The 27,429-nt window shown below is 40.8% G+C and overlaps 1 protein-coding gene across 2 annotated transcripts in view; it reads right to left on the reverse strand.

Annotated features, from left to right (window-relative positions):
- Positions 1-26,730, reverse strand: part of AR (androgen receptor) — a 217,159-nt gene extending 190,429 nt beyond the window's left edge. Inside the window, exon 1 of one of the 2 annotated variants that reach the window (XM_070365314.1) lies at positions 23,875-26,727. In XM_070365314.1, the coding sequence (XP_070221415.1) occupies positions 23,875-25,400 (1,526 nt within the window). In that variant the 5' untranslated portion in view covers positions 25,401-26,727. Of the gene's footprint in view, positions 1-23,874 lie in introns of both variants that reach the window. The other variant, XM_070365315.1, reaches the window with a different exon arrangement.
- Between the last annotated feature and the right edge of the window lie 699 nt (positions 26,731-27,429).

Genomic DNA, 27,429 nt, shown 5'->3' on the forward strand with positions numbered 1-27,429 from the left:
TCCTGGCAATCTTGATTCCAGCTTGTGCTTCTTCCAGCCCAGCATTTCTCATGATGTACTCTGCATATAAGTTAAATAAGCAGGGTGACAATATACAGCCTTGACGTACTCCTTTTCCTATTTGGAACCAGTCTGTTTTTTCTATGTCCAGTTCTAACTGTTGCTTCTTGACCTGCATATAGGTTTCTCAAGAGGCAGGTCAGGTGGTCTGGTATTCCCATCTCTTTCAGAATTTTCCACAGTTTATCATGATCCACACAGTCAAAGGCTTTGGCATAGTCAATAAAGCAGAAATAGATGTTTTTCTGGAACTCTCTTGCTTTTGCCATGATCCAGTGGACGTTGGCAATTTGATCTCTGGTTCCTCTGCCTTTTCTAAATCCAGCTTGAACATCTGGAGATTACAGAACATCTGAGCTGAAAAGGACCTTAAAGTGCATCTAGTACTGATGTGGGAGTAGCAGCCCTTGATTTCCAACCTGAATGAATTACAATGAGTTTTGTGAACTAGTTCTAATCCCTTTTCCTTCCCAATCCATAAAAAAGATACTGACTTTGAGAGTCCCCTCTAAATTCTGATAATCTCTGATTCTTTGATATAAGTTCACCCCTTTCAACTCACTGTTTTTAACTGATATCTGGAGGAGAAACACAGTTAATCCTTAGAAATGGAAAGGAGAGTAATGTTTTTCACCAAGTCCACAGACGCTTGTTATATACTAAAGAAGAAAAAAAAAAAAACAGATAGATATGCCTACTTGAAACAAGCTTCAAATGTTAAGACTGAATAAATAAGAGGTGCTTTGGAGAGTGAGAGACGGACTTGATCTTCTTTACCTGCCATTTGTTGACCCCTGAATGTGTAACTTTCTTTTTATATTTTCTCAGTGCTTAAGTAGTCCACTGCCTTCAGCCCATAGTTACTCCAATTATAATGTGACTGGTACAGGGGCAGACTCACCCCTTAAGCCATATGTGTTCAGGGTTTTACAAAAAACAGGACAATGTTTCATGACTGAAGAACAGCATTATTTTGTGACCATAAAAAGCAACACTTCAAATATATAAGCCATTTCTGAGTATATGAAACAATTTTAGACTTACCCTTTCATCTATAAAATTAGAATGTATGTTCTAATTTATAGATGAGAAAATTCTGACTCACAACTGTTAACATGTCCAAGGTTACACGTATAGTAACCAACAAAGTCTGGATACAAATCGTGGTATTTGAAAGATACATTCACTGTTCTTTCATGTGCCTCTGCCTTTTCCTTCACTCACAGTCCTCCTGGAAATCATTCAACTTCTTCCACGTTGGTCCAGCAGGAGGAAAAGAAAACTCTGGCATCAACTCAGGGCTGAAAGGAACTCATGTCTAACTCCCACCTCCATGTCTGCACAGAAAATAGGGAAGCAGGAGAGGATGTGGCACTTGGCTGAAGGGCTCTTGGAAAAGAAGGGAAAGAAGCCTTTCTCCATCATTTTCATTACAGTTAGTTCTCAGAGAACACTGTGGGTAAGTTTATGAAGGAAGGAAGTAAAGGAAGTAAAATAGAGATGACAAGCTGCCCAGGAAATTCACATCCCAAACTAATTTTTCCTGAATTAGCTATGACTTTGATTTTCCATTTTAAAGTTAACCAAGGCACTTAAGAGCCTGGATTAAGCTCTGGGTCACAGTATCCATGAAGGTTGTAAACCATTTTCTGAGGATTTCTTAAGATTGTTCTAGAGAAGAATAATGTTGAAGGGAGGCAAGAAACTTTGGCTATTGGAGAGTAGATTTAATGGTCTCTAAAAAATAAAGCTGAAGTCTGTAGAATAGCAAAAACAACAGTGAGGCCAGAGGACAAAAGGCTGAAAACTGAAATTCAAATCCCAAATCCACCGAAGTACTCACTGTGTGACCTTGAACAAGTCATTAACCTCATCTATAAAGTGGAATTAATCAGAACTGTCTAGGATCAGACAGTTCTTTATTTTAAGGATTTAATTTAAATATTAAATAAGAAAATACCTTGACAACATCTAACATACACCTAGCACTGAGAGGTAGATGCTCAAAAATATAATATTTGATCGTAATTAGTTTATCCACGCTAGGAAATAGCCTTAAGTATCATGTTGTCAAAACAAGTGGAATAGTGATGCTCTAGTTCTGCTGACCAGTTACTTTGGGGAAAAAAAAAAAAAAACTAAGATCAACTCTTAAACAACAATCCTTGTCACCCCAATCCTCTGTATAATACATACATACAGGATTGGAACTCACTAGAACAACTTAAACACCCTCATAGCCCCTAATTAGCAATCCCTAAGTTCCAATCTAACATCACACACCCAACCCACAACAAACACACACACACACACACACACACGGACTGAAACTGTCACTTCTGTTCTTAAGAAAATAGTATTAGATTAAAAAGCAGTTAGTCATAAAGCTTCATATTCAATACTCAAAATGAAAGACATACCCATTTTTAGGAGGGCCGTACTCACTATGCAAGAGGGATATGACTTGAAATTTTGGTAATGGCATTTCGTAAGTATCTGCTCTTATGTTTACTATTGAGATATCAGTCCCCAGTGTCTGAGATCTTTGAAACCTGAGATGTTGTCTCACTTCTCTTTTTATCCTCAGAATCCAGCACAAGGTCTGTTACAAAGTTGGCATTCAGGAAATGTATTAGTGAGTAAAAGAATAAATTAGCAATTTAATGAATGAAATATTTTTCATTTGACCACACTGAGATTGCTGAGAATTAAAATGCTGATCCCCAAATAATGGGGAAAATTTTTAATTGAAAATAATGCTCCAAATCAAATATGTACTCATTCATTCACTTATTCAGCAGCAAATCTCTACAGTGAATTGGAAAAAATTACAACCAGAAATGTGTGTGTGTGTGTGTGTGTGTATTCAGTTGTTTCACCTGTATCTGACTCTTTGCAACCCCATGTTCTGTAGCCCACCAGACTCTTCTGCCATGGTCTGAATCCTGGTTCTTCCATTTACTGTCTAAATTACTGTGGAATGTCCCTCAAGTGCCCCTAGCCTCAGTTTCCTCATCTGTGAAATGGGGATGTTAATCCATGTTGTGACTACCTCCAATTTGGTTTTGAGAACCAAAGAAGACAATGTGCCTGAAAGTACTTCGTGAAATTTCAAGCACTTTATACTACTTAGGAATTGAACTCATTTAATCTCAAACATATCCAATGGCTCCATTCCCATTTTCCAGTCCTCTACCATTTCTCATATCAACTGGATATAACAAAGCCAGCTACCGTAGCCTCTGAAAACCATCTAAAACTGAATCCAAAAGGGAAAGGATATACAAGTATAGAACCATTATGTTGTAAACATGAAATAACATATGTAAATAAACTGTGGAAAATTCTAAAAGAGATGGGAATACCAGAACACCTGACCTGCCTCTTGAGAAACCTATATGCAGGTTAGGAAGCAACAGTTAGAACCAGACATGGAACAACAGACTGGTTCCAAATAGGAAAAGGAGTACGTCAAGGCTGTATATTGTCACCCTACTTATTTAACTTATATGCAGAGTACATCATGAGAAACGCTGGGCTGGAAGAAGCACAAGCTGGAATCAAGATTGCCAGGAGAAATATCAATAACCTCAGATATGTAGATGACACCACCTTTATGGCAGAAAGTGAAGAGGAACTAAAAAGCCTCTTGATGAAGGTGAAAGAGGAGAGTGAAAAAGTTGGCTTAAAGCTCAACATTCAGAAAACTAAGATCATGGCATCTGGTCCCATCACTTCATGGGAAATAGATAGGGAAACAGTGGAAACGGTGTCAGACTTTATTTTGGGGGGCTCCAAAATCACTGCAGATGGTGATTGCAGCCATGAAATTAAAAAACGCTTACTCCTGGGAAGGAAAGTTATGACCATCCTAGATAGTATATTGAAAAGCAGAGATATTACTTTGCCAACAAAGGTCCATCTAGTCAAGGATATGGTTTTTCCAGTTGTCATGTATGGATGTGAGAGTTGGACTGTAAAGAAAGCAGAGTGCCAAAGAATTGATACTTTTGAACTGTGGTGTTGGAGAAGACTCTTGAGAGTCCCTTGGACTGCAGGGAGATCCAACCAGTCCATCCATCCTAAAAGAGATCAGTCCTGGGTGTTCTTTGGAAGGACTGATGCTGAAGCTGAAACTCCAATACTTTGGCCACCTCATGTGAAGAGTTGACTCATTTGAAAAGACCATGATCCTGGGAGGGATTGAGGGCAGGAGGACAAGGGGACGACAGAGGATGAGATGGCTGAATGGCATCACCAACTCTATGGACATGAGTTTGAGTGAACTCTGGGAGTTGGTGATGGACAGGGAGACCTAGCGTGCTGTGATTCATGGGGTCACAAAGAGTGGACACGACTGAGCGACTGAACTGTACTGAACTGTATAAATTAATTAGGGGCTTCCCAGATGGCCCAGCGGTAAAGAATCTGCCTGCTAACCCAGAAACCACAGAAGATGCAAGTTCGATCCCTAGGTCAGGAAGATCAGCTAGAGAAGGAAATGACAACCCACTTCAGTAGTCTTGCCTGGGAAATCCCATGGACAGAGGAGCTTTGAAGGCTATAGTCCATGGGGTTGCAAAGAGTTGGACATGACTGAGTGACTGGGAACAAATAAATTATACCCCAGTAATAAAATGTGGTAGGGAGGAAGGCAGAGGCCTAGGTCTCCTGTCAGCTTCAAGCAAACTTTGGCTTACATGATTTCTCCTAGGTTCTGGATATGGCTGCCTGAATAAGCTATTGCTGCTGCTAAGTCACTTCAGTCGTGTCTGACTCTGTGCGACCCCATAGATGGCAGCCCACCAGGCTCCGCCATCCCTGGGATTCTCCAGGCAAGAACAGTGCAGTGGGTTGCCATTTCCTTCTCCAATGCATGAAAGTAAAAAGTGAAAGTGAAGTCCCTCAGTCGTGTCCAACCCTCAGCGACCCCATGGACTGCAGCCTTCCAGGCTCCTCTGTCCATGGGATTTTCCAGGCAAGAGTACTGGAGTGGGGTGCCATTGCCTTCTCCACAAGCTATTGCTACTGCTACTACTGCTAAGTCACTTCAGTCGTGTCTGACTCTGTACGACCCCATAGACGGCAGCCCACCAGGCTTTCCCGTCCCTGGGATTCTCCAGGCAAGAACACTGGAGTGGGTTGCCATTTCCTTCTCCAATGCGTGAAAGTGAAAAGTGAAAGTGAATTCGCTAGCAACCCCATGGACTGCAGCCTACCAGGCTCCTCCGTCCATGGGATTTTCTAGGCAAAAGTACTGGAGTGGGGTGCCATTGCCTTCTCCGCAAGCTATTGCTACCACTGATTAAAAAAATCTTAATGCTAACCTTTAAACTCATCCAAGAAGCAGCCCTTTTGTATCCACTCTGGCTCCTATGACCAGCAAAGTGAAGGGTTGTAAGGAAGATTCTGATGGGAGAGAGAAGGCATAGTAGAAGGAAAGGGGGAGGCTATGTAAATCATTAGACAAAATTGGTGTTTTCAGATATACATTGCTTTCAGCTACCTATAGCGGAAAGAAGCTTTATGATTTTTAGATAGCTTACCCACTGTTACCTGTGCTCCCTCCTTCTCATCCTTATGCTTTTATAAACTGAGAAGGAAACCCAAAGTGATAGACTAAGAAGTCTTAATAGATGCTCTCTAGAGTCATGGGGGCTAGAAGTGGGTGATCTTGCCCATCCCCATTGGAGGAAGTCAGATTTCACCTCTCAACTTACTCCCCCATAAACTAGGGTATAGTCCTTGCCTCCTGAGATATGCCAGCCTGCTCTTCAGTGACTCAGCATATCTTTAAATATACCCAGGCAAGGAGCTGCTCTGAGACACACTAAAAAAATGTTTTAATCTGTTTGGGGTGTTGAGAGGCAGTCAGGAAGGTCCTTTGTTAACAATGGGTTCCCAAGCAAAGTCAGGATTGCTATGAGCTCGCTGTCTGTGGTAAGAGGCTTGTTTTTGTTCTGCTGTCTGCTGTTTGCCAGCTGTGTAGAGCACAAGGATGAGAAGGGGGATGGTTCCAGGCCATGGGAAGAGTCAAGGAAATTCCTGCCCAGTGATTATGTGGGGGATGGGGACCTATGTGGGCAACTGGTTTAAATGTAAGGGCTCCAAGCTCACCAAGAGCCCAGACCCTTTGCACTGGGTCGTCCTGTTCCCTGTGGAGGACCATGACCTCTAGCTGTGAGGGGGGTTCTTCTCAATCTCCCTGTCTTCTCAGACCAGCTCAGTCTTGCACTTTGAAACAAGTGTCAACTAGTAAAAGATTTCAGCTGGGCTGAGGGAAGTAACTGAATAACTCTCATTACCAAAGCAAATCATGCTCCCGTTATCTACAATGACCTCACACTTACATTCCAGCCAAAGCATTTTGGAGACAGAGCTTTGTGGAGGGGAGGAAGGGGCAGCAGTGGCCTGAGGAAAGGTTCATATAATTTAGTCACAGTCTAGCTACATGTTTTCCAAAGTTTCCCTGGTCTAGTGGAATAATAATAATAATGACAAGGAGGAGGAGAACCATTTATCAAGTTTTCATTCTGGGCCAGGCACTGGTCAAGATTTTTTACATGCATTATCTCACTTATCTTCATATGAACCCAAAGAGAGAAGTATTAATATCTTCACTATATGAATGAGGAAACTGAAAATAAAATTAAGTGGCCCAGATCACAAAGTTGGTAACTGTCAGGCTCAAGATTTAAACTAAAATCTGTCAGATGCCAAAACCTATGTCTGAACCTCAATACATTTATTATACTTTAACCCTGACCCCAACTTTTTCCTCAAGAGTCCTAACCTCCCTGTTGTTTATTAAAAATCCCTACCTCTGTGAGGTATGTCTACAATAATCCAGATGGGCATTTTGGAGTTATTGATAGGGATTTTAAATTTAAATTGCTAGAAAGCAATTGTGGAAGTCATCTAATGTGAGTCCCAATCTCTTCCCTGTCTACATGCTTTCCACCAACTCCAGCTTCTTCTTGAACACCTTCAGTAAGAGTGAATTTACTAATTAAGAGTGATACTCCCAATGGACATAAAGAATGTGATGAATAAGAAAAAGTGAACTAATATTTCAGCATCTACTAAATGGCATGCCCTTTATATAAGCTGTTTTATTTAGTCTTAATGGTGTATTGTGAGGAGTGAAAGTTGCTCAGTTGTGTCCGACTCTCTACAACCCCGTGGACTATACAGTCGATGGAATCCTCCAGGCCAGAATACTGGAGTGCATAGCTGTTCCCTTCTCCAGGGGATTTCCAAACTGGGGTCTCCTGCATTGCAGAAGGATTCTTTACCAGATGAGTTACCAGGGAAGCCCCTATACTGTGAGGAGAGCATAATACAAATGAAGGAGTTGAGGTTCAGAGGTTAAGTTACTCACTCACGGTCATACATGTGATAATGGCTGTGGCAGAACTGAGAGCCAGGTCAGATTTGATTGCAGGGTCCCTTGTACTTTTCTTTAGTTCCTCCTAAATGAGGAGGAAAAGCCCTTGGGGTAAGGAAGGATGTAAAAATTTGCCCAGGTCCTTGATCTCACAGAGATGGCAAATTCAAATGCCTAGGAGTTACTTCGGAGAAGGCGATGGCACCCCACTCCAGTACTCTTGCCTAGAAAATCCCATGGATGGAGAAGCCTGGTGGGCTGCAGTTCATGCGGTCACAAAGAGTCGGACACAACTGAGCGACTTCACTTTCACTTTTCACTTTCATGCATTGGAGAAGGAAATGGCAACCCACTCTAGTGTTCTTGCCTGGAGAATCCCAGGGACAGGGCAGCCTGGTGGGCTGCTGTCTATGGGGTCGCACAGAGTCGGACACGACTGAAGCGACTTAGCAGCAGCAGCAGCAGGAGTTACTTAATTAATACAAGTAACCTAAATGAATAAAGCTGCACGCTCCACCTAGAGGAGTACCTCGCTCCTCACCTGCAGCTGGTCATTGTCATGCAGGAATGTGGTTCCAATAATGCCAGATCTTCATTTCCAAAGCTGGAAACCTGAATTTTTATGTGAAATATTAGCAACTAATTTGATAAACCTCCCCCCCCCACACACACACTCCAAAACTCATTTGGTATTTGTTGAAAACTTCCAATATAGGGTGAATCTACTATGTCTTCCTTTTACTGAACTGTAATCTATCCTCACTGGTTTTGCCCTTTGGGATACTACAGAAAATATCAAACTCCTTTATTCCATGACAGTTCTTCATATATACTGAGACAATATTTATATCCATTGCTCCCTGCTTCCCTTCCCATATCCAACTAAGCATCTCAGCTTCTCCATGCTTTACAAGAGGAGATGTCCATGAATAATGGGGTTGAACACTACATTGTAAATATGGTCTGACCGTAATTCACTTCTTTTATTCTGGATTTTACATTTCTATTAATCAAACTTATGACCCATATTTGTTTTTGGCACTTAGGTTGACTGACTGAAACTCAATAAATAAATATTTATGGATACCTACTATGTAACAAGCTCTAAGCTATGTGTTTTGTATAACTTACACAAATATATCCATGAAACAACTTTTGCCCTAAAAGAGGGCACAATTTGAAAAGATATATGAGAAGCACAAAAATAATTACAATTTAAGAACTGAGTACCATATCAATGGAGAAGGGAAAAAGGGCTGAATCTACAAGATATTAAGCACTAGTTATTGACTTATAGTTGACCTCCCTCATGTCATCTGATTCTCTCCTCACAAAAGTCTTATAATTTACACATTTTGAGTCTTAGTTTACAGATGAAGAAAACTGAAGCCTATGTTCTTTTAACCATATCATGTCATATAAATAACATTGTCAATGGATTATGGAATGAGAAAGTTCATCTCATATGACACTGTTTCTGAGCTAAGGCTAGAAGAATGGATAGTATTAAAGTTGGGATAGCCTTCAAGGCCCGAGGAATAATAGGAAAAACAACAAATTCAAAGAAAAAAAGAGTGAGGATGGTTTAAGGTGACAGACCTATTTGGCTGCAGTTAAAAGATTTTTGCGGGGGAATTATAAGAATTCAGGCTAGAAAAGCAATCCAGGTCATGAAAAGCTCTGAACACCAGACTTAAAGAATCTGTATTTTAACCTATTAAGCAAATGGAGAGGAGCTGCAATTTCAAACATGCATCGCATAACTGCTCAGCAAGGTTTCCTCTGTGCTAAGTGTTGAGAATACAGAGATAAAGAGAGTTCTAACCCTCAAGGAGCTTATAGACTAATGGATGTTTAAAGGAAGATACTAACAATGTTATAACTGAACTTTGAGAAGGTTAACCTGGTAGGATGAATACAATATGAATCAGAGAGCAGCACAGAGGACTAAGGAAAACATGCATGAGGTTGCTGCACAAGTCAAGGCAAGAGGTGATAAAGACTGGAACTCAGGGAGGGGGAATGACAGAGAAAGCTTTGGGAAACAACAACACATCATTTCACCACCTTAAGCCCCAAAGCATCCAGTGTAGCTTTTCCCAGACACTGTGGGGTCATCTTTGATGATGGAATATTTCAAGTCAATCTAGCACCTCAGCAAGGCTCAGCAGGTGTCCAAAGCAAATAGCATGAAAATATGAGTATGGTTAAGGTTTGTGGTTTATTGTTAAGTAGTTGATGACTTAAATATCTCAGTCTAAGTTGGTCTTTTTTACTTAAAGGGCTAATTAAACAAATCTTTCAAATCAACAACTGGAAACTCCAACAGACTACCCACTTGATAACCTTTGTATTTTTAAACAGAAATGAAAGGGAAAGAGGGATAGGTAAACAGACTCAAAATATGTTTTGGAATCCTATCTGTACCCAAACGTTAAATATCAAGAATTTCTATCTTACTCCCAACTCTCAGTTTATGCAATCTCATCATCTAATTAAAAAAAAAAAAAAAAAAAAGTTGGTCAATGCTTCAGAGAAGGGGACCAATAAGACACTTTTGGAAAGATGCTTTCTCTTATGTAATGCTAATTTTCAAAAGAAATGCCTAACTGGTTGTCATTTATATGAGTGGGAAGGCTGTATTTTCCTTTAAAAAAATCTGGAGAGAAGCAGACATTCACAGTATCCTCCTTTCATCTCCACGGTAACAAAAAGTCACCTGACAACTACATTCATGATTTCCTATGGGATCCTGCACAATTCATTTGGGCTAAAAGAACAGAGGTAGCATTTTTCTCATTCTGGGAAGTTCCCCTTCTTACTTAGGGCAAATTCCATATGCTGACATTTTTTCCTGATGCTTTTGTTCCTTTTGTCCAATGTCTGGTAGGACATGGATTCTGATCATTCTCCCTATTTTCTGTCCAATCTTGCTGATGCAGAAAGTCAATTTTTAAAGAAAGGTGAGAAGCAGGGCAATACAAAAGGTGGAATAGAGGGAGACAAGTCAGCCCGAGAATGGAAACAGAGTAATAAAATGCAAAGAGGTTTGGCAGTCAGTAGTCTCAACTTTAAGCTCTGGTTCCCCTAATTACTTACCATGTACCATTGGATAAGTACCTTTCCTCCTAAGAGTCCTTAAAAGAAGATAATGTATTGTAAGGACAAGTTGCTCAAATGTTTGAAACTCAGGCACAATGTTTCTGCATTAAAAAATTCTATAATATGACTAACACTCATTTCCCTAAATGTAGTAAAAAAATTATATAAATTTGGAGCTGACCTACCTATCTTCTAATATAGGCTCTTTCACTTACTTGTTCTATACCCTTGGGCATGTTACTTAATTGTTCTGTTCCTATTCACTCACCAGTGATATGACAATGATAATCATACTTACTTCAGAAAGTTATTTTGAGATTTCTATGAATCAACACATGTAAAACACATAAAAGAGTTCCTGACTTCAAAAAATCAACTATTTTATTTTTCTTACCTCAGATTCTCTCCTATTTAAGCAGGCATTGAACTGTCCAGGTTTCTAGTAGGCTCTGAGATTTTTAACCCCCTTGAGCTTTTTCAATAATTTCTATAGTTTTGCTTTCCAATCCCTATTATAAATGATTAGCTCCTTTCCATCAACCTCTTTATGTCCCTCCACCTCCACTTTAATCTCCAGGATTTAGCTATTCCATGAGGATCAGCAGACTATAATAGGGTCAGTGCATAATGACAAGTCACCAGTCTCTTGAGATAGTAGAGGTGAATGACTAACTAATCTGAGAAGTTGTTAGTACTAAACAGTAGTTAGAACCTCACAGTTACAAGCCAGACTTCTGCTAACTCCTAGCTGCATGACCTTTGGGCAAGTCACTTAACCTCTCTGAGTTTATTTACCAAGGGTTTTGTGAGAATTAGTTAACCCCTGTAAGGCTCCAGAATTTGGCACATAGTAAGCACTATCATTATTATTGCTGTTAATTAGAGGCTAATTACTTTACAATATTGTATTGGTTTTGCCATACATCAACATGAATCCGCCACGGGTGTACACATATTCAGGATTGGGAACACATGTACACCCGTGGCGGATTCATGTTGATATACGGCAAAAACCAATACAATATTGTAAAGTAATTAACCTCTAATTAAAATAAATAAATTTAATTTTAAAAAAAAAAAAAAAATTCTTTGTTCTGAGTGGGTAAATACTTTTCCAACATAGAATTTTCCAAAGAAGCAACAGACAGCTAACCCTCAGAATAGGTTCTGACTAAAGGAATGAGCTTTCTGTATGACTTTGGTCAATTCTTTTCCATCTCTATGCCTCAGGAACCTCATTCATAAAATGACCAAACTGGACAAGATGGCCTCCCATGTTTCATAATTCTAATATCCTACAATCTCAGGCCATTTATGTTCCAGATCTCTGTAAGTTTCATCTCAGATCAAAGTTCAATGACTTTTAAAATCTGCTTACTGTGTTTACCATAGATAAATTATTTTCACATGTTGTTCAGTAAAGACATAATAGTAATATTTTGGTTTGATTGGAGGCAGCAGCCAGTTTGTGTGATGTTGTAGGTTTTATTCATTCTTTAGTTTAATTACCTGGTTTAACATTTGGGTAAGAAGAAGAAACTCACTGTATCCCCAAAATGAGGTCTCAGAATAACACTAATTAAAGGACCAAGCTGCTGCGGCTGCTGCTGCTAAGTCGCTTCAGTCGTGTCCGACTCTGTGCGACCCCATAGACGGCAGCCCACCAGGCTTCCCCGTCCCTGGGATTCTCCTGGCAAGAACACTGGAGTGGGTTGCCATTTCCTTCTCCAAAGCATGAAAGTGAAAAGTGAAAGTGAAGTCGCTCAGTCGTGTCCAACTCCTAGCGACCCCATGGACTGCAGCCTACCAGGCTCCTCTGTCCATGGGATTTTCCAGGCAAGAATACTGGAGTGGGGTGCCATTGCCTTCCCCAAAAGGACCAAGCTAGAATCCAGGAAAACTGAGTCTGTGATCGAGTTATCCTGCCAGCTTATTGTTTCACCCTAGACAAGACTCCACTCCTCTCTAACCCTGTATAAAATAAAAGGGAGAAGGCAGGGGGCAACAAAGGTCTAGGTGATCTCTAGTTCAGTTCAGTTCAGTCGTTCAGTCGTGTCTGACTCTTTGCAACCCCATGGACTGCAGCATGCCAGGCTTCCCTGTCTATCACCAAAAAGATGATTTCTAAGATCTCTTTTAATCTTCTTGAAAAGCAGAAAGATAAGGGCACTGCATGAAAACTGAAAAGAAGACAATAGGATGTTCACCAAATAACTCAAACTTTGTACATCAAAATCAACCTCTTGATTTCTACCCCACAAACACACACAAAGCGGCTTTACCTACAATCTGCATCATCTCAGTAAATGGTAGTCACATTTTTCAAAGTGCTCAGATTAAAAGCTTGACAATCAGCATTGACTTTTCTCTTTTTCTCACAATAAGTATCTAATCTGTTAGTAAATACTGTAGGCTTTGAAGACAAATCAAGAATCCAGTGTCTCAACTCCTCTACCAATAATCTCTGGTCTAAGCCACCATAATCTCTCACCTGGATCACTGCAGCAGCCTCATCTCCTTGCTTCCCCTTCATTCTTTCGGTATTTTCTCCACACAGACAATAAGTAAACAAACAAATGTATAAAATATCAAAGAATGGTAGATATTTTGAAGAAGAGGATCTGTTAAAGTATCAATCAACTCATGTTATCCCTCTACTTAAAATCTTCCAATGACTCCCCATGTCAGAGTAAAGACTGAAGTCCTAAACAAGACCTGAGAAATTTCTCACTAACTCTGATTTCATCTCATCACTTTCCATTACTTAAAATTCCATCCAGGGCCTCTCTACTACTCTCCATCATACAAAGTATGCTCCTGCTTCTGGCCCTTTCTACTTGTGGTTCCCTATGCCTGGAAGGTTCTAATTTCAAATATCCCTATGGCTCACTTCCTAATTCCCTTCAGGTCACTGCTTAAATATCACCTTCTCAGTAAGGCCTTTTATAACTAACAAATGTAAAATAGTTCTTTCCACTATCATTATATGTTCCCCACACTCTGCTAAATTATTCTTCATGACATTTATCACCATCAGATATATTCTACATGTCTGCTCTCACTAATTTGTAAACTCCATGATGGGAGGTAATTTTCATCTGCCTTGTCCATTGCTGTGTCAATGGTGCCTAGTATAGAATTTGATATATAAAAAGTTCAGTATTTGTCAAATAATGTAATCTATAAAGTAGGATGGTAAGACTGTCAGTGACTTGAATGCCCACACAACCCAATCCATCAGTCCAGTAAGGGGATAAAAGACCCAGGAGCCTTAAGAGCTTCACAAATTTCTAGTGATACTAGGTAAGGTTATTTTGCCTCTCTGATTCTCCTATTTCCTATCTATGAGGTGAGCAATCTGTGTGGTAGGAAAAAAAAGGAACACTTGATTTGAGGAACAAAGAGTGGGGCCAAAATCCCAGCTCTGCTGTTTGACTTTAGACATGTTACTTAACTTCTCTGGACATAATATTTGCAATGGAAATGATAGAATTGTAATAGCATGAAGAGTATTAAAATAAAGTAAATCTAACTCTTTGTATAGGATAGAAATGAGGATGAAATGCAATAATGGAATACGAAACCATTCTGTAGACTGTGAAATGTTACTGGAATATGTCCAACGTCAGTATTCCCTGTTCCACATTGAGAGAAAGGTGACAGGAGTTAAATAGTGCTACTAAAATGTTTTGTACTTTGGAAAAGAACATCCCAAATTAAATACTAAGTACCACTGTAGCTTATTTATTGTCTGGTACCAGGAGGTTCTGGCTCAAGTTTTCCTGTGATATGCTGAATCCACCAAAGGAGTCCAACTGTTTCCAGGGAAAATCTGTCACAGGACACTTGCAGTCCCCCAAGCGTCCAGATAGTGGGACTACACTTCCATAAGCAAGAAACTACTCAACTTGCAGAAAACAAAACCCATAATTAAGAAGTGTGTCATTTTAAAACTACATCATCTAATTTAGCAAAAGCCTTATTAGAAAAAGTTTTCATATTCCCCTTACTCCCAGAATTGTTTGATTTGTGCTTCTTGCTTCCCTCCCTTAACCAATACCCTGAAACTCCATTTCTATAGAACCTCAAAGCAAGTCACCATGATCAATGGAAAACTTGAGAACCGAATAATAATTCTTGATCTGATCACCACACTGGGCATCTTTATTGCCTTTCATGACAAACTTAGACCTATTCATCACCCTCAGTTTTAACTAATTCCTAATATATTGCAGTAAAAGACATCAAAACATGTTCTTAGCAAGTGCAACAAAATAGCCCCAAATGAGAAAGAAATTAGTAAATAACTTGACTGGCAGGGCACTATTAAAAAAACAGAAGTAGATTCCAACCCCTTAGTCCAGTTCACTCATCATTGTCTTCCCAGAAATACTACCTTCTGGTATCTGAAATATCCATCAAGATCTATAATTATTGCTTGAGTTTAACCATATCCCAACTTAATTCATATAGGATAAGAAGCAATGACAGATAATACCGTTAACCACTTCCACCTATGTTGATCCATTTCTTTTTTTAGTATTTACATTTAAAAAATACACATCACATAATCCAACATCTCATCATACTGGTATCATGGTGTTGCTATTCTGTTTTGTTTTGGTTTTAATAGCTGTAAGCTTCTTGAGGACAGCAATCTTGAGATTCTCACTGAATTATGTTCCCTTTATCGTGATCTCCAACTAGTACACAGATGGGCATATAGCAGGTGTTTAATGAAAAGTGGTTGATTGATGAATACTTTTTAAAAATCAGTTTATTAAGGTCATCTCTAAAGACAACTAAGTCACAACAGGACCTCTTCTTATGTGGCCTGCAGTTTACTTACCATTTTCAGGACACAACAGCTATAGCTGATTAGTTATGACCCTAAGCCCAGAGTGTTAATGAGATCAAATTTCAATCCCTTTATAGGTAAATTTTATCTCTTATTTATGGTTATGGAGTGCATTCCTGAAAAAAAGTCCAAATTATATGAGAGTAAATAAACCACTTCTTCCTCTACAAATACATACCAGAAGGAGTGGTGGCATTTACTTTATCTAAGGGACACATATAAATACATAAATACACAAACTCAAACATAAGCCAAATATAGCTAGTTAGTGATTTCTTTGGTTTAGTTTGCATCTGTTACCTCTTAATGTTAGTTTTCTACATAGAAATTATTATTCCTTACCCCCTTGCTTGTAGTTCCCAAATCCAAATGCTAGTAGTTCCCAAATCCAAATACAAAAAAGAGAACTACTAACTGCATAAACCTTATTAATATGTTCCTTTCCTACTGTTCTCTAATGACCTGAAAATTTTAGATTTTAATTCACAGTTGAGGAAAGTTGAGAACAGTGTCTTTATGCAGCCTTCATACCAGATGAAACAAAGTATGCTTTAATTTTCAGCACAGCAACAGAAACCTTTTGCCTCTTAAATCCTAGAGGTGTTCAAAACTCAGGTAGTTTCAGGGAGCTTGAAAGATATAAAATCAATTTTCAAAAAATCAATTATATTTCTATACATTGGCAATGAACAATTTAAAAGGATACTAAGAAAATTGTATTCATAATAGCATTAAAAATTAAAATATTGAGGAATTAATTAAACAAAAGAAGTGCAATATTTATACTCTTAAATCTACAAAACACTGTTGAAAAAAGTGAAGATGATATAAATAAATGGAAAGATATTCCATGGCCATGGATCAGAAGACTTCATGTTCAGATGCAACATTTCCCAAATTTATCTACCTCCTCTATTAGCCTCCTCTATTAGAATCCCAAATGACTTCTGTAGAAATTGACAAGCTGATCCTAAAATTCATAGAGAAAAGACACAGTATTCAAAAGCAATCTTGAAAAAGAATAATAAAATTAGAAGACTCACTAATTTCAAAACTTACTAAAAACTTACAGTAATTAAGACCCTGTGGTATTGGTATAGGATCAATGTAATATAGCCCACAGTCCAGAAATAAACTTTCACATTTACAGTCAACTGATTTTACACAGAGGGTGCCAAGATAGTTACATAAGGAAAGATTCAACAAATGGTGCTGTGGTGATTAGATATTTACCTAAAAAATTAAGTCAAAAGTGAACAAAAACCTAAATTTAACAGCCAAAACTATAAAACTCTTTAGAAGGAACCCTAAGTGTAAATCTTTGTGACCTTGGATTAAGCAAAGCCTTCTTAGTCATGATACAAAAATCATAAGCTACATATAAAAAAATAGGTAAAAAAATAGGTTGGGCTTCAAAAGTTTGAGTGTTCTTTAATGAATACCATCAAGAAAGTGAAAAGACAATGCACATATATGATAAAATATTCACAGATCATAATTTGTTACAGGATTTGTATCTAGAATATATATTTTAAAACTCTTACAACTCAATAAGAGTAAGACATATAATCTAATTAAAAATGACCAAAGACAAGAGTATATACAGTCAACATGCACATAAAAAGATGCCTAATATTATTATAATATTATTAGTCATTTTGAAATGCAAATCAAAGCCACTTTCAGATACTTCTTGACACCCACTTCACACTGGGATTAAAAAGACAGTAACTCCCAGAAATAAACCCATGCACCAATGGTCAATTAATCTATGACAAAAGAGGCAAGACTACACAATATTAGAAACACAGTCTCTTCAGCAAATGGTGCTGGGAAAACTGGACAGCCGAATGTAAAAAATGAAATTAGATCATTCTTTAACCCCATACACGCACAAAAAAGCTCAAAATGGATTAAAGATTTAAATGTGAGACTGGACACTATAAAACTTCTAGAGGAAAACATAGGTAGAACACTGACATTTATAAAGCACAGCAACATCTTTTATGATCATCTACCAGAATAATGAAAATAAAAATAAAAATTAAAAAATTGGTACCTACTTAAACTCAGAAACTTTTGCACAGCAAAGGAAACAATAAACAAAATGAAAAGATAACCCACAGATTGAGAGAAAATAAATGCAAATGATGTGACTGATAAGGGATTAGTCTCCAAAATTACAAACAGCTCAGGATGCTTAACAGCATCAAAACAAACAACCCCCTCAAAAAATGAGCAGAAGACCTGAATAGACATTTCTTAAAAGAGAACATACAGATAACCAGGTACATGAAAAGATACTCAACATCATTAGTTATTGGAGAAATGCAAATCAAAACTACAATGAGATATCACCTCACACCAACCAGAAAAGCTATCATCAAAAAATCCACAAACAACAAATGCTGGAGAGGGTGTGGGAAGAAGGTAACTCTCCCACACTGTTGGTGGGAATATTAATTGGTACAGCCACTATGGAGAACAGCATGGAAGCTCTTTAAAAAACTAAAAATAGAGCTACCAATGACCCTGCAATCCCACTCCTAGGCATATATCCAGAGAATATATGGGGGATAATACATATATACACATGTATCTATTCACATCCTTATTCTCTAGTCTCCTTCACTATTCACCTGAAACCACCACAAATTTGTTAACTAGCTATACCTCAATACAAAATAAAAAGTTCAAAGTTTGAAAAATAAAAATAATTGGCAAGATGTGGAAAAATTGGACCTTCATACATTGCTGGTGAGATTGTAAAATGGTATAGCCACTTTTGAAGACAGTTTGGGAGAGCCTCAAAAGGTTAAACAAAGAGTTATCATATTACCCAGAAACTTTACTCCTAGGTATATAGCCGAAAGAATTAAAAACCTTTTCACAAAAAGGAACTTGTACATAAATGTTCATAGCAATATTATTCATAATAGTCAAAACGTGGAAACAACTCTAATGTCCATCATAGATAGTATGGTACATGCATAAAATGGAAAGTATTGAGATGTGCTTCAACATAGATTAACATTGAAATATTTATTCTACATGAAACTAGTCACAAAATACTACGTATTACATGGTTCCATTTATAAGAAATATAACCAAACCCATAGAGAGTGAAAGTAGACAAGTGGTTGATAGTTGCTCATGCTTAGGGTGGGGTTTGACTGTTAAGTGACCAAAGTGTTCTAAAATTGATTGTGGTGATGGTTGCCCAACTCTGAATATAATAAAAACCATTGAACTATATACTTGGGTGAATTACATTATTTACTGTGAATTATGTCTCAATAAAGCTGTTGATTAAAAAAATAAAACTCAAGTACTGTATGATCTAAATTGGCAGCATTCTCAAGTAACCAGCATATGCTTGTCCAGATTAGCCACTCTCAACACTGCTCTGCCCTGTCAGATGGCAGCAGGAATCAGTGTGAGAGAGAAAGGATGGCAACACTCATGAGTGTGCAAGAAATTATGCATAAAACACAGAAATTGGGCATAAATCTCTATACAGCAGCCACCAAATGTAGTCTTTACTAAGCAAAAATATCATCTGTCAAGTGGGAAACTTTAAGAAAAAGTGTTGGGAAGTGTCACTCTACAGAGGTTTATCCACATGATAAACAAATGTTATAGAAAATGCAACAAATTCTACTCCCTCGACTAATACAGGGATGTTCACTAAGCACCTTTCTGGCATACTCAAACTTACATGAGTGCTAGTTTATAAACTGGAAGATGCTGAGTCTTTTCTCTGAAAAGAGTGCTATATAAATATGAGATTTCATAATTATCTTCAATATCACAAAATCCAATAAGTACTGATAACTGTATGGAGTTTTACAAGCAATGGGGGCGGGGCGGTGGGTAAAGGTCAATTTTATGTCTCGGATGACAGGAACTTACTCTTGAGTTCAACATCTCAGAACTTGATGTAATGCTGGCAGGCAAATTCTGAGGCAGATTACTTTCTTATACCTTTCTTTGTTTTAAATGATTAAATTACATATAACTTCACCACATTAGCCCAGCCAGACACTTTTAGCAAGCACCATCACATACAGATTAGGTGTTGCGTGTGAAAGCCCTGCAGAAATTTGACCCACACAGACCTGTCTCAGAGGTGGGAAGGTCCAGTTTTTCTCAAGTTTTGAGAAAAGGTTGCCAAAATAGCCAGTAGACAGAGAGAGACAGAGAACAAAAGACAAACAGCAGCCAGCAAATTTCTTCATTAAATCACCAAGTCCTCAAGCATCTAGTTCAGCTCCCTCAGTAACTGTTGAATCAGGCTCTAACCTCAAGGTAATTCATTTTGCAATCTCCTCAAGTCATCTAGTCTTAAAAGAAAGGTGCTGGGGTTGATCTGATCTGTTACTCTCTAGATTAAAAAATATTCTTTAGAAGCATGCCACAGGTATAATGAGAAAAATATCCTGAAAAGTAGAAAGAAGAGTCTATATTTCAATGTCAGAAGCATGAAAGGAGTAGAATGAAAGAAAATCAGGGACAGGCAGCACTTAAGGAAGCTGCAGACAAAGAGAAAATGGTGGAGGTAGTGGGTGGGGAGAGGTTTCCCTTTCCCTCTCAAACCAACCTCACAAAACTTGATTTTTATTTGCTCTCTATTTTTTCGGAATCATGATTTCAGGTCTGGTTATAAAATAAGCTCCTTCTTTACCACACTGAGCCAGTGTTCTGCTCCCTGCTTAGCAGAGTTCGGAATGAAACTGGTGGTCTTGATATCACCATAAATATCAATAATAGCAAAATTGCCCATGTCCCTAACTCCAACTCACATATCCCACCAAGAGCAGACACAGTACAAGTAAGAGTCAGGAGACCAAAGAATTGTTTGGTTTAAATGCACATATGTATACCAGATAAGAAGATTACCACTGGAGTGGGGGTGGGGGAAACATTTTAAAAGCAAATTATATGTGCCAGCAAATTAAATATATTAATATCCAAGTTTACAGCTCAAAAAGAATGGAAGTCTCATGAGGTAAAATTAACACTGGCAAGAAAGCACCCTTAAGTGACCCTGCAACTGGAAAGCTACAAGCTTTTTCAAAACTATGTCTCACTAATGTTAACCTTTGGCAGAGCTGAGAGAGATACTCTGTAGAAAACTAAGAGAATTCTATCCCTACATCTTGCACATATTTCTAAATGGGGCACCGCCCTGTGTGACTATTTGGTGCTTGAGTTCTGATTACTGGTACCCAGAGAGATCTCACCAGTTATTTGCTGACTGTCAAGAAAGGATGCTTCTTCCCAACATCTGACCCTGAAGGTCTATAGACAGAGAGCGTCATTCCCAAAGCAAAACTCAGATTTACGAAACAGACAAACTACTCCTTGCAAAATAGTCATTAAAAAGCTGCTTGATAACTGCAGAGAGGAAAGTAGATAGAAAGGGGAATTAATAAAATGACCTCTTTTGAAATAACTAATGGAGAAAGGCAGGATTTGCCAGTTTTAAAGCACTACTAAAATTCTACCAATTATGAAGACCAGAACAAATTATCAACAGAAAAATTAAAATGTTCTTTTTGCATCTGGATAATTTATTTAAACCCCAACTTTAATTCCTGCATAGGCTTCTCTTGGTTTCATCTCCTGAGAATAAATATTTGTCATATTATTACGCTATTTGCTGGGATATAAAGGGCTTACTTCTGCCAAGTGAGACAGTGGTCAATTAACAAAGTTGTAGTCTTGTTTGATCTCTGAAAGAAGACAGCTTCATAAAATGTTATCAGGGTTTCATACCAACTGTATCACTTTTTATTATTCCTTCCGCAGCTCAAACCACATGCTAATATATATATATATATATATATATATATATATAAAAGGGACCATCTAAGGCCTTTCTCCTCTCGACAGAAGCATTGTAGATGTATAAGAACACAGAATTATTCCAGAACTTCACACACAATTGGAAAAGGGAGGAATCCAACATATTATTGAAAGTCTCTAGAATGTTGAGATTTTTCACTGAAAGATGGCATATAATGTATGTAATACAGAGAGAGTGGAAGCTCTAGCTTTGACTTAAGAAAAATTCCTTCCCTTTACCAAATTGTGCCTTATAAAATGTGAGAAAGAAAGAGAAAGTAAAAAAATATCAACTTTTAGATTGGGGCTGGTTGAATTATGATAAAATTGATAAATTTTCAAAAACCCAATTTGAAGATTTTCTATATTTTACACATGAAAAATCTCTGTCAACTCACAAGACAGAAACACCAGTTTTACCTTTCACTAGACTCCTATAACCAAGACAGCAATCACAAACCAGGAGAGAATAAATAATCTTGTACTTTCTTAGGTTACCACTTATTTCTCACTGTTTGAGATCATTAATTTATGCAGGTTTTAGAAATAGAGAAGTTTTTCCATGAAGATCTGAGATAAAATCACCTAGCTTACTGCACACCTGATGCGAAGAACTTTTTAAAAACTCTCTATAGCCACTTTTCTGAACATTTCAGGTTATGCCTTTGAAAACACACACATCCCTTAATGTGGAATCATTCATATTCTCCCTGTTAATTGAGTTACTTGGGTGTTAAGGGAGGCATACAGAAAAGGGACGGTTCCAGTGACTAGGCAAGTCATGAAGCACCTTATACATTCCACCCCCTCCCCCGCCCCACCAAAAACAAAACAAAACAAAACAAACAAATTGTTCACATTAAAAAGAGAGTTCTGCTGACAAGCAACAGCCCTGTGGGGGAGGGGTAAAATATACTCTAGCAAGTGAATCTGTTCTTATAAAATGAAAACCTTTTATCCCACAGCATGCCCACTTTGCAAAAAAAATTTTTTAAAGACTGAGAATATAAATGAATCCTTTGAAAATCTTGTAAGCCAAACCTTAAAAACCTAAAAAATGCAAAGCCTGGTTAGAAGCTACATCTTCAGTAGCCCAGGAAAAAATATTTTATGAAATCCTATTCTCCTCTTTCTTTTCTAACATTGTGCTATCAATCTTTCAGGAACAGAAGCATCAGTGAAAGTAAGCAAGTTGTTGGTTTAAGTCTCCAAACAAACATACTAAGGCTAATAAACTGAAAATGTCACAGGTAAAGAAAATAGCTACAGAAACTCGGAACAAGACTCAAGTCCATGAAGACATCAACACCCAGCAGTTCTGAGGAGTTAGTTCCCCAGTTAATATTCCCTCCCTCACAGAGATTAACTAATATCTTAGTTTGCTCAGGAAAAAATGTTTATTTTTTTATAAAATTAAAACAGTTTTTTGATCTCCAAAAAGCTCAGTTGCAGTAAGGAAGAAATTTTAACAGGCAAGATGAAACTGACTGCTACTTTTTTCATATCCTAATTAAAACTCTTGGGCAAGAGTAAGGCTCACAGGTCCCTAACAGTTCTTACCCAATTTGTTATCATGTTTTAAAATGCAATTATATCCTTAAAATGAAGGAATATAGTGAAGAATATTTCCCTTCACAAAAGCAGATTTCTGAGCACACTGCAATAGCAGGAAATCCTTTTAAACTTTTCCCTCAACACTTTTGTCAGACTCAAGTCTGGTTAAATTGTTCATTAAAAGAACATTCTCTTCCTTATAGATCTGATGCAAACTCAAAGTATGAATTGTGGATCTTTTGTAATTCATACAGAAAATAAACACTTTACAAGAGAAATCCAACTCTTCCATCTAGGTCCAACAAAGTCAAACTGTGAGAGCAAATCTTACCTATCGTTTATGAGGAAATTTGTCATTTGGTTTTCCCCTACCTTTGCCTGCTCTAACTGTGCCTGCCTGGAGTCTGTCTCCTGACCTCCAACCCTGGGGCAAGTCCTCCTTGTTGCCAGCAAAGGGACTTCACTTCATCTTCCCATACAGCGGCCCTCACAACCCAGAGACCACCTTCTTCCCATAATCCCATGCTTCCTTTCATCTCTTTGGAGGAAGCGGGTTGAGAAAAGCTTGGGCCAGTCATTTTGCCTCTAACCTGCCAAGACAAGCTGGAGGGGCAAACCCTAACAGACCTTAAGAGGAGAAAGTGCCCACATTTCTTGTCTAGGGTCTCTGATTGGGGGGAAGGGAGAAGGAAAAATAGTGGAGGGCTTAAAAGGATTTATTTCGTAAAATGGCCCTTGGAACTGGATTTAAATTTGGAGCCGGCAGGACATGGAGTACCAAGTGGCAGGGAAGATTTTAGGAGGCTTAGTGGAGAGTTGTCAAGTCAAGGAATCTAGAAAGGCTTGCACCAGCATCCAGGATTCACAGCGGTGTGGGCTGGGGCACACAGTTGGGGTTCAGAGAGCAAAGGTCAGTCTTTGGTAGGCCAAGAGTCTAGGGAAGGCTCCAGATTTAAAGCGGCCCTTTCTGTGAAACTCTGTTAAGCTCGCCCAGGAACAGAATGTTCGCGCGGAGAGGAGAGGGCTGACTCTAGGCTTAAAAACATTTTTAGGAGGAGAGACTTACCGCATGTCCCCATAAGGTCCAGAATAGTTCTCCATCCAGGGACCCATTTCGCTTTTGACACAACTGGGACTTGGATAGGGCACTCTGCTCACCACGCCGCCGGGATACCACACATCGGGTGGAGAGAAGTCGCCTTCTTGGCCCGCCAGCCCCTGAGGTGGCCGAGTGTAGCCGTATGGGGCTACAGCCCCTGCCTCGCCTGCACTGCCGCCCCCGCCTCCGCCACATACAGCTGGCCCATACAGCTGGCCTTCTTCGGCCGTGAAGAGAGTGTGCCAGGAAGAGGAGGCGGCGGCTGAGGGTGAGCCTGAGCCCGGTCCTGCTGCACCCCCACCATGCAGGCTCGCCAGGTCCCCATAGCGGCACTGCGCTGCAGCGGCCACCCAGGCGCTGCCGTAGTCCAGCGGGTTCTCCAGCTTAATGCGGGCATGAGGATGGGGAGGTGGTGGAGGGGGCGGCGGCCCGGCCAGGGCTAGCGGAAAGTTGTAGTAGTCGCGAGTCTGATAAGCTGCTACCTCGTCCAGTGCTCCAGACTTATAGAGAGACAGGGTGGATGGCAGCTCAAGTGTTCCAGAGCCCCCTGCTTCGCCGCTGCCAGAGCAGCTCAGGCTCTCAGTGTCCAGACCTTTGGTGTAACCTGCCTTGAAAGGGGAATACTCAGCAGTCTCTTCAGTGCCCTTGCTCGGGCCATCATCCAGCAAAGAACCTTTGCATTCAGCCAACGGGGCACAAGGAGTGGGACGCACCGCGGCTGGTGGACCCAGGAGCGGGGCGTACATGCAATCCCCCCGAAGCTGCTCCCCAGGACTCAGATGCTCCAACGCCTCCACACCCAAGCCCATGGACACCGACACTGCCTTACACAACTCCTTGGCGCTGTCCGAGATGGTCGAACTGCCTCCTAGGTAACTGTCCTTGGAAGAGATGGGAGCCCCAGTGGCCTCCCTCGCTCTCCCGCTGCTGCCTTCGGATACCGCCTCCTGCTGCTGCTGTTGCTGCTGCTGAAGAAGTTGCATGGTGCCGGCCTCGCTCAGGATGTCTTTAAGATCGGTGGAGCAGCTGCTTAAGCCGGGGAAAGTGGGGCCCAGCAGGGACAATGTGGATGGGGCAGCTGAGTCATCCTCATCCAGAGGTGCTGGCGGCGGCTGCTGCAGCCCCTTGCCGGCAGCCGAGGCAGCTCTGGGCTCTGGGACGCAGCCACTCTCCGGGTGACCCTCGGGGGCTGAGTGATGTTGTGAAGGCTGCTGTTCCTCTTCCAGGGCCAGGTAGCCTGTGGGGCCTCTGCTCTGGACTTGGGGAGAGCCATCCTCTCTCTGCTGCTGCTGTTGCTGCTGCTGCCGTGGACTGGTCTCCTGCTGCTGCTGCAAACGGGCGCCGGAAGGTGCTGCACTCGAGGCCTCAGGGTGCCGGGGGAGTGGGTTCTGGATCACTTCGCATACACTCTGAAACAGGTTCTGGAAAGCTCCTCGATAGGTCTTGGACGGTGGCCGGGGGTAGACCCTCCCCAGCCCTAACTGCACTTCCATCCTGAAGCTTGGCTCAATCTTTTACCTAATTCCTTTATCCTGCTCCCCTTTTCTTGCTGAGAAGAGTTCAACAGGCTGCAGTGCGTAGTTGCTGCAGCTAGTTGCCCACCTGCGGGAAGCTCCTGGTAAGGAAACTTGCAGGAATAACCACTCCAAAGCGTTCTGACAGCCTCAAAGTCTAGTGCAGAGGAAACACGCCCTGGACACGATCTTCCCTGGTAGGCTCACAATCTGTTCCTGAATACTTGTAGGGTAGATTCAAAAGATGCTTCTTGAAGGTAGGGGGGACCCTCCGTCTTCTGAATTTGTTATCCACTGAAGCAGGTGCAAATAGGAGCCTGGTTATTTTCTCTTTGGTTTATTTTGGGTTTTGCTGTTGGGTTTCGTTTGTTTGGTTTTGGTTGGGGCTTTGTTATGTTTTGTCCCTTTTCTTTCTTTCTTTTTTTTTATTATTATTATTATTTTTTTTTTTTTTTGCAGGGAGGGGGTTGGCTACTGAAGTCCTGACTGCCTTTTCATCGCTTGATCTCTGGCCCCACAAACTGGTGGGAAGGAGGAGCAGCGTGCAGGGGAGGTGGAAAGGGAGTAAGAGGAACCAGGGGGTCTGACCTGCGTACCGCCTAACCAGCCAGATTCTGGCTGCAGCGCTGAAGCAGCTCCCAGGTCTCCTGGCACCCCAGAGCCGTCTTTGCAACGTGCAGCTAGCTCGCCCGCTCGCAGCCAAAGGGAGTTACCTCTCTGCAAACTCGGGCTGGCCGCGCGGGACTGACTGGAAGCGGGGGGGGGCGGGGGAGGTTGAGGGGGCTGAGAGGAACAGACAGAGGCAGCAGCCGTAGAGGAGACCCTGGTGGGGGGGGGCAGGGGGAGGGGAGGAGGACAAAGGCAGCCGTCAGTCCTACCCGGCACTTTCCTTGCTTCCTCCGAGTCTCTAGCAGCTTTTAAAAACTTCACCGAAGAAGAAAAGGCAGCTCCGGGGCGGCGACTTAGAAGCCGCCGCGGTGCAAGAGGCGTTGGCTGTCGCCAGAGCCCGCTGGGGTTGACGCGGTGCGTCCCTTAGGCTCCTGTCCCGCACGGAAGCAGCTAGCTCGTTCGCTTTCCCTCGGTCGCTGGCTCTGCCTCCAGGCTTGCTCCGGACCCTCCGGCGCTCGCAGCACACTGGCTCCCTGGGATCTCGGAGGGGGTGCTGGGAGGTGGAGAGCAAATGCAACAGTTTGCTAGTCGGGTCCCGCCCCCGCCGGGCCTGCCTCCTTGCCTTCCCACCTCCTTTCTCCCTCCCCTCCCCTTTCCTTTTCTCCCCTCCCCTGAACGCACAGGAAAGCCGGGTGGCTTTGGAGAAACAAGTGCTGGTGCAGCGTGGGTGAAGGCAGAAAAGGATTGGTCTAGCTTAGGAGGACCCCAGCTCCCCGACTATCTCTTGCTTTTCTGGACCAGATTTTTAAGCGACAGGGCTGACTCTTTAAGCTTTAACTCAGAGCTTTATTTTAAAGACAGGGCCACTGAGCTCTCAGAGGCCAGCATTTTGGTTCTGAAGTCCAATCTCAAAACAGACCCTGTGCACGTGTGGGGGCGGAGGGAGTGGGAAAGGGAGATAGAAGTATAGAAGAAATACGAGGATCTCCTTCAGTGAGGGACTATGTTCAGGGCAGGCCCACCAGGAAGTGCAAATGGGAGGTCTCCTACAAACTGAGGAACTAGCTATGATGGCCAAGCCAGCCTGTACTTGTTGAACCCTTTCAGATTCAGATAGGGGTAGATTGGGCCTTGTGGGGTGGTATCAGTTGCTCTAGGAACCCTCTGCCTGGGAACCAAAGGTAATCTCTACCCTCTTCTTGTCCGTTTTCCTGTCTAGAGTTACTTCTAAGCACACACTTCTCACTCATCCAGATGTACAAAGGAAAATCACTCAGAAGAGCAGACAAACACCTGAATACTAGAAATACTTGTCATGTACACAGAGACCTCAATTCTGTCCAGGGTTTTGCAGACATTTGCTTATATACAGGCACTTGCTTTTCCAAGTTGCCTTTGC

Source organism: Bos mutus, chromosome X (assembly GCF_027580195.1).
Source record: "Bos mutus isolate GX-2022 chromosome X, NWIPB_WYAK_1.1, whole genome shotgun sequence".
In the NCBI taxonomy this organism is placed as follows: Eukaryota; Metazoa; Chordata; class Mammalia; order Artiodactyla; family Bovidae; genus Bos; species Bos mutus.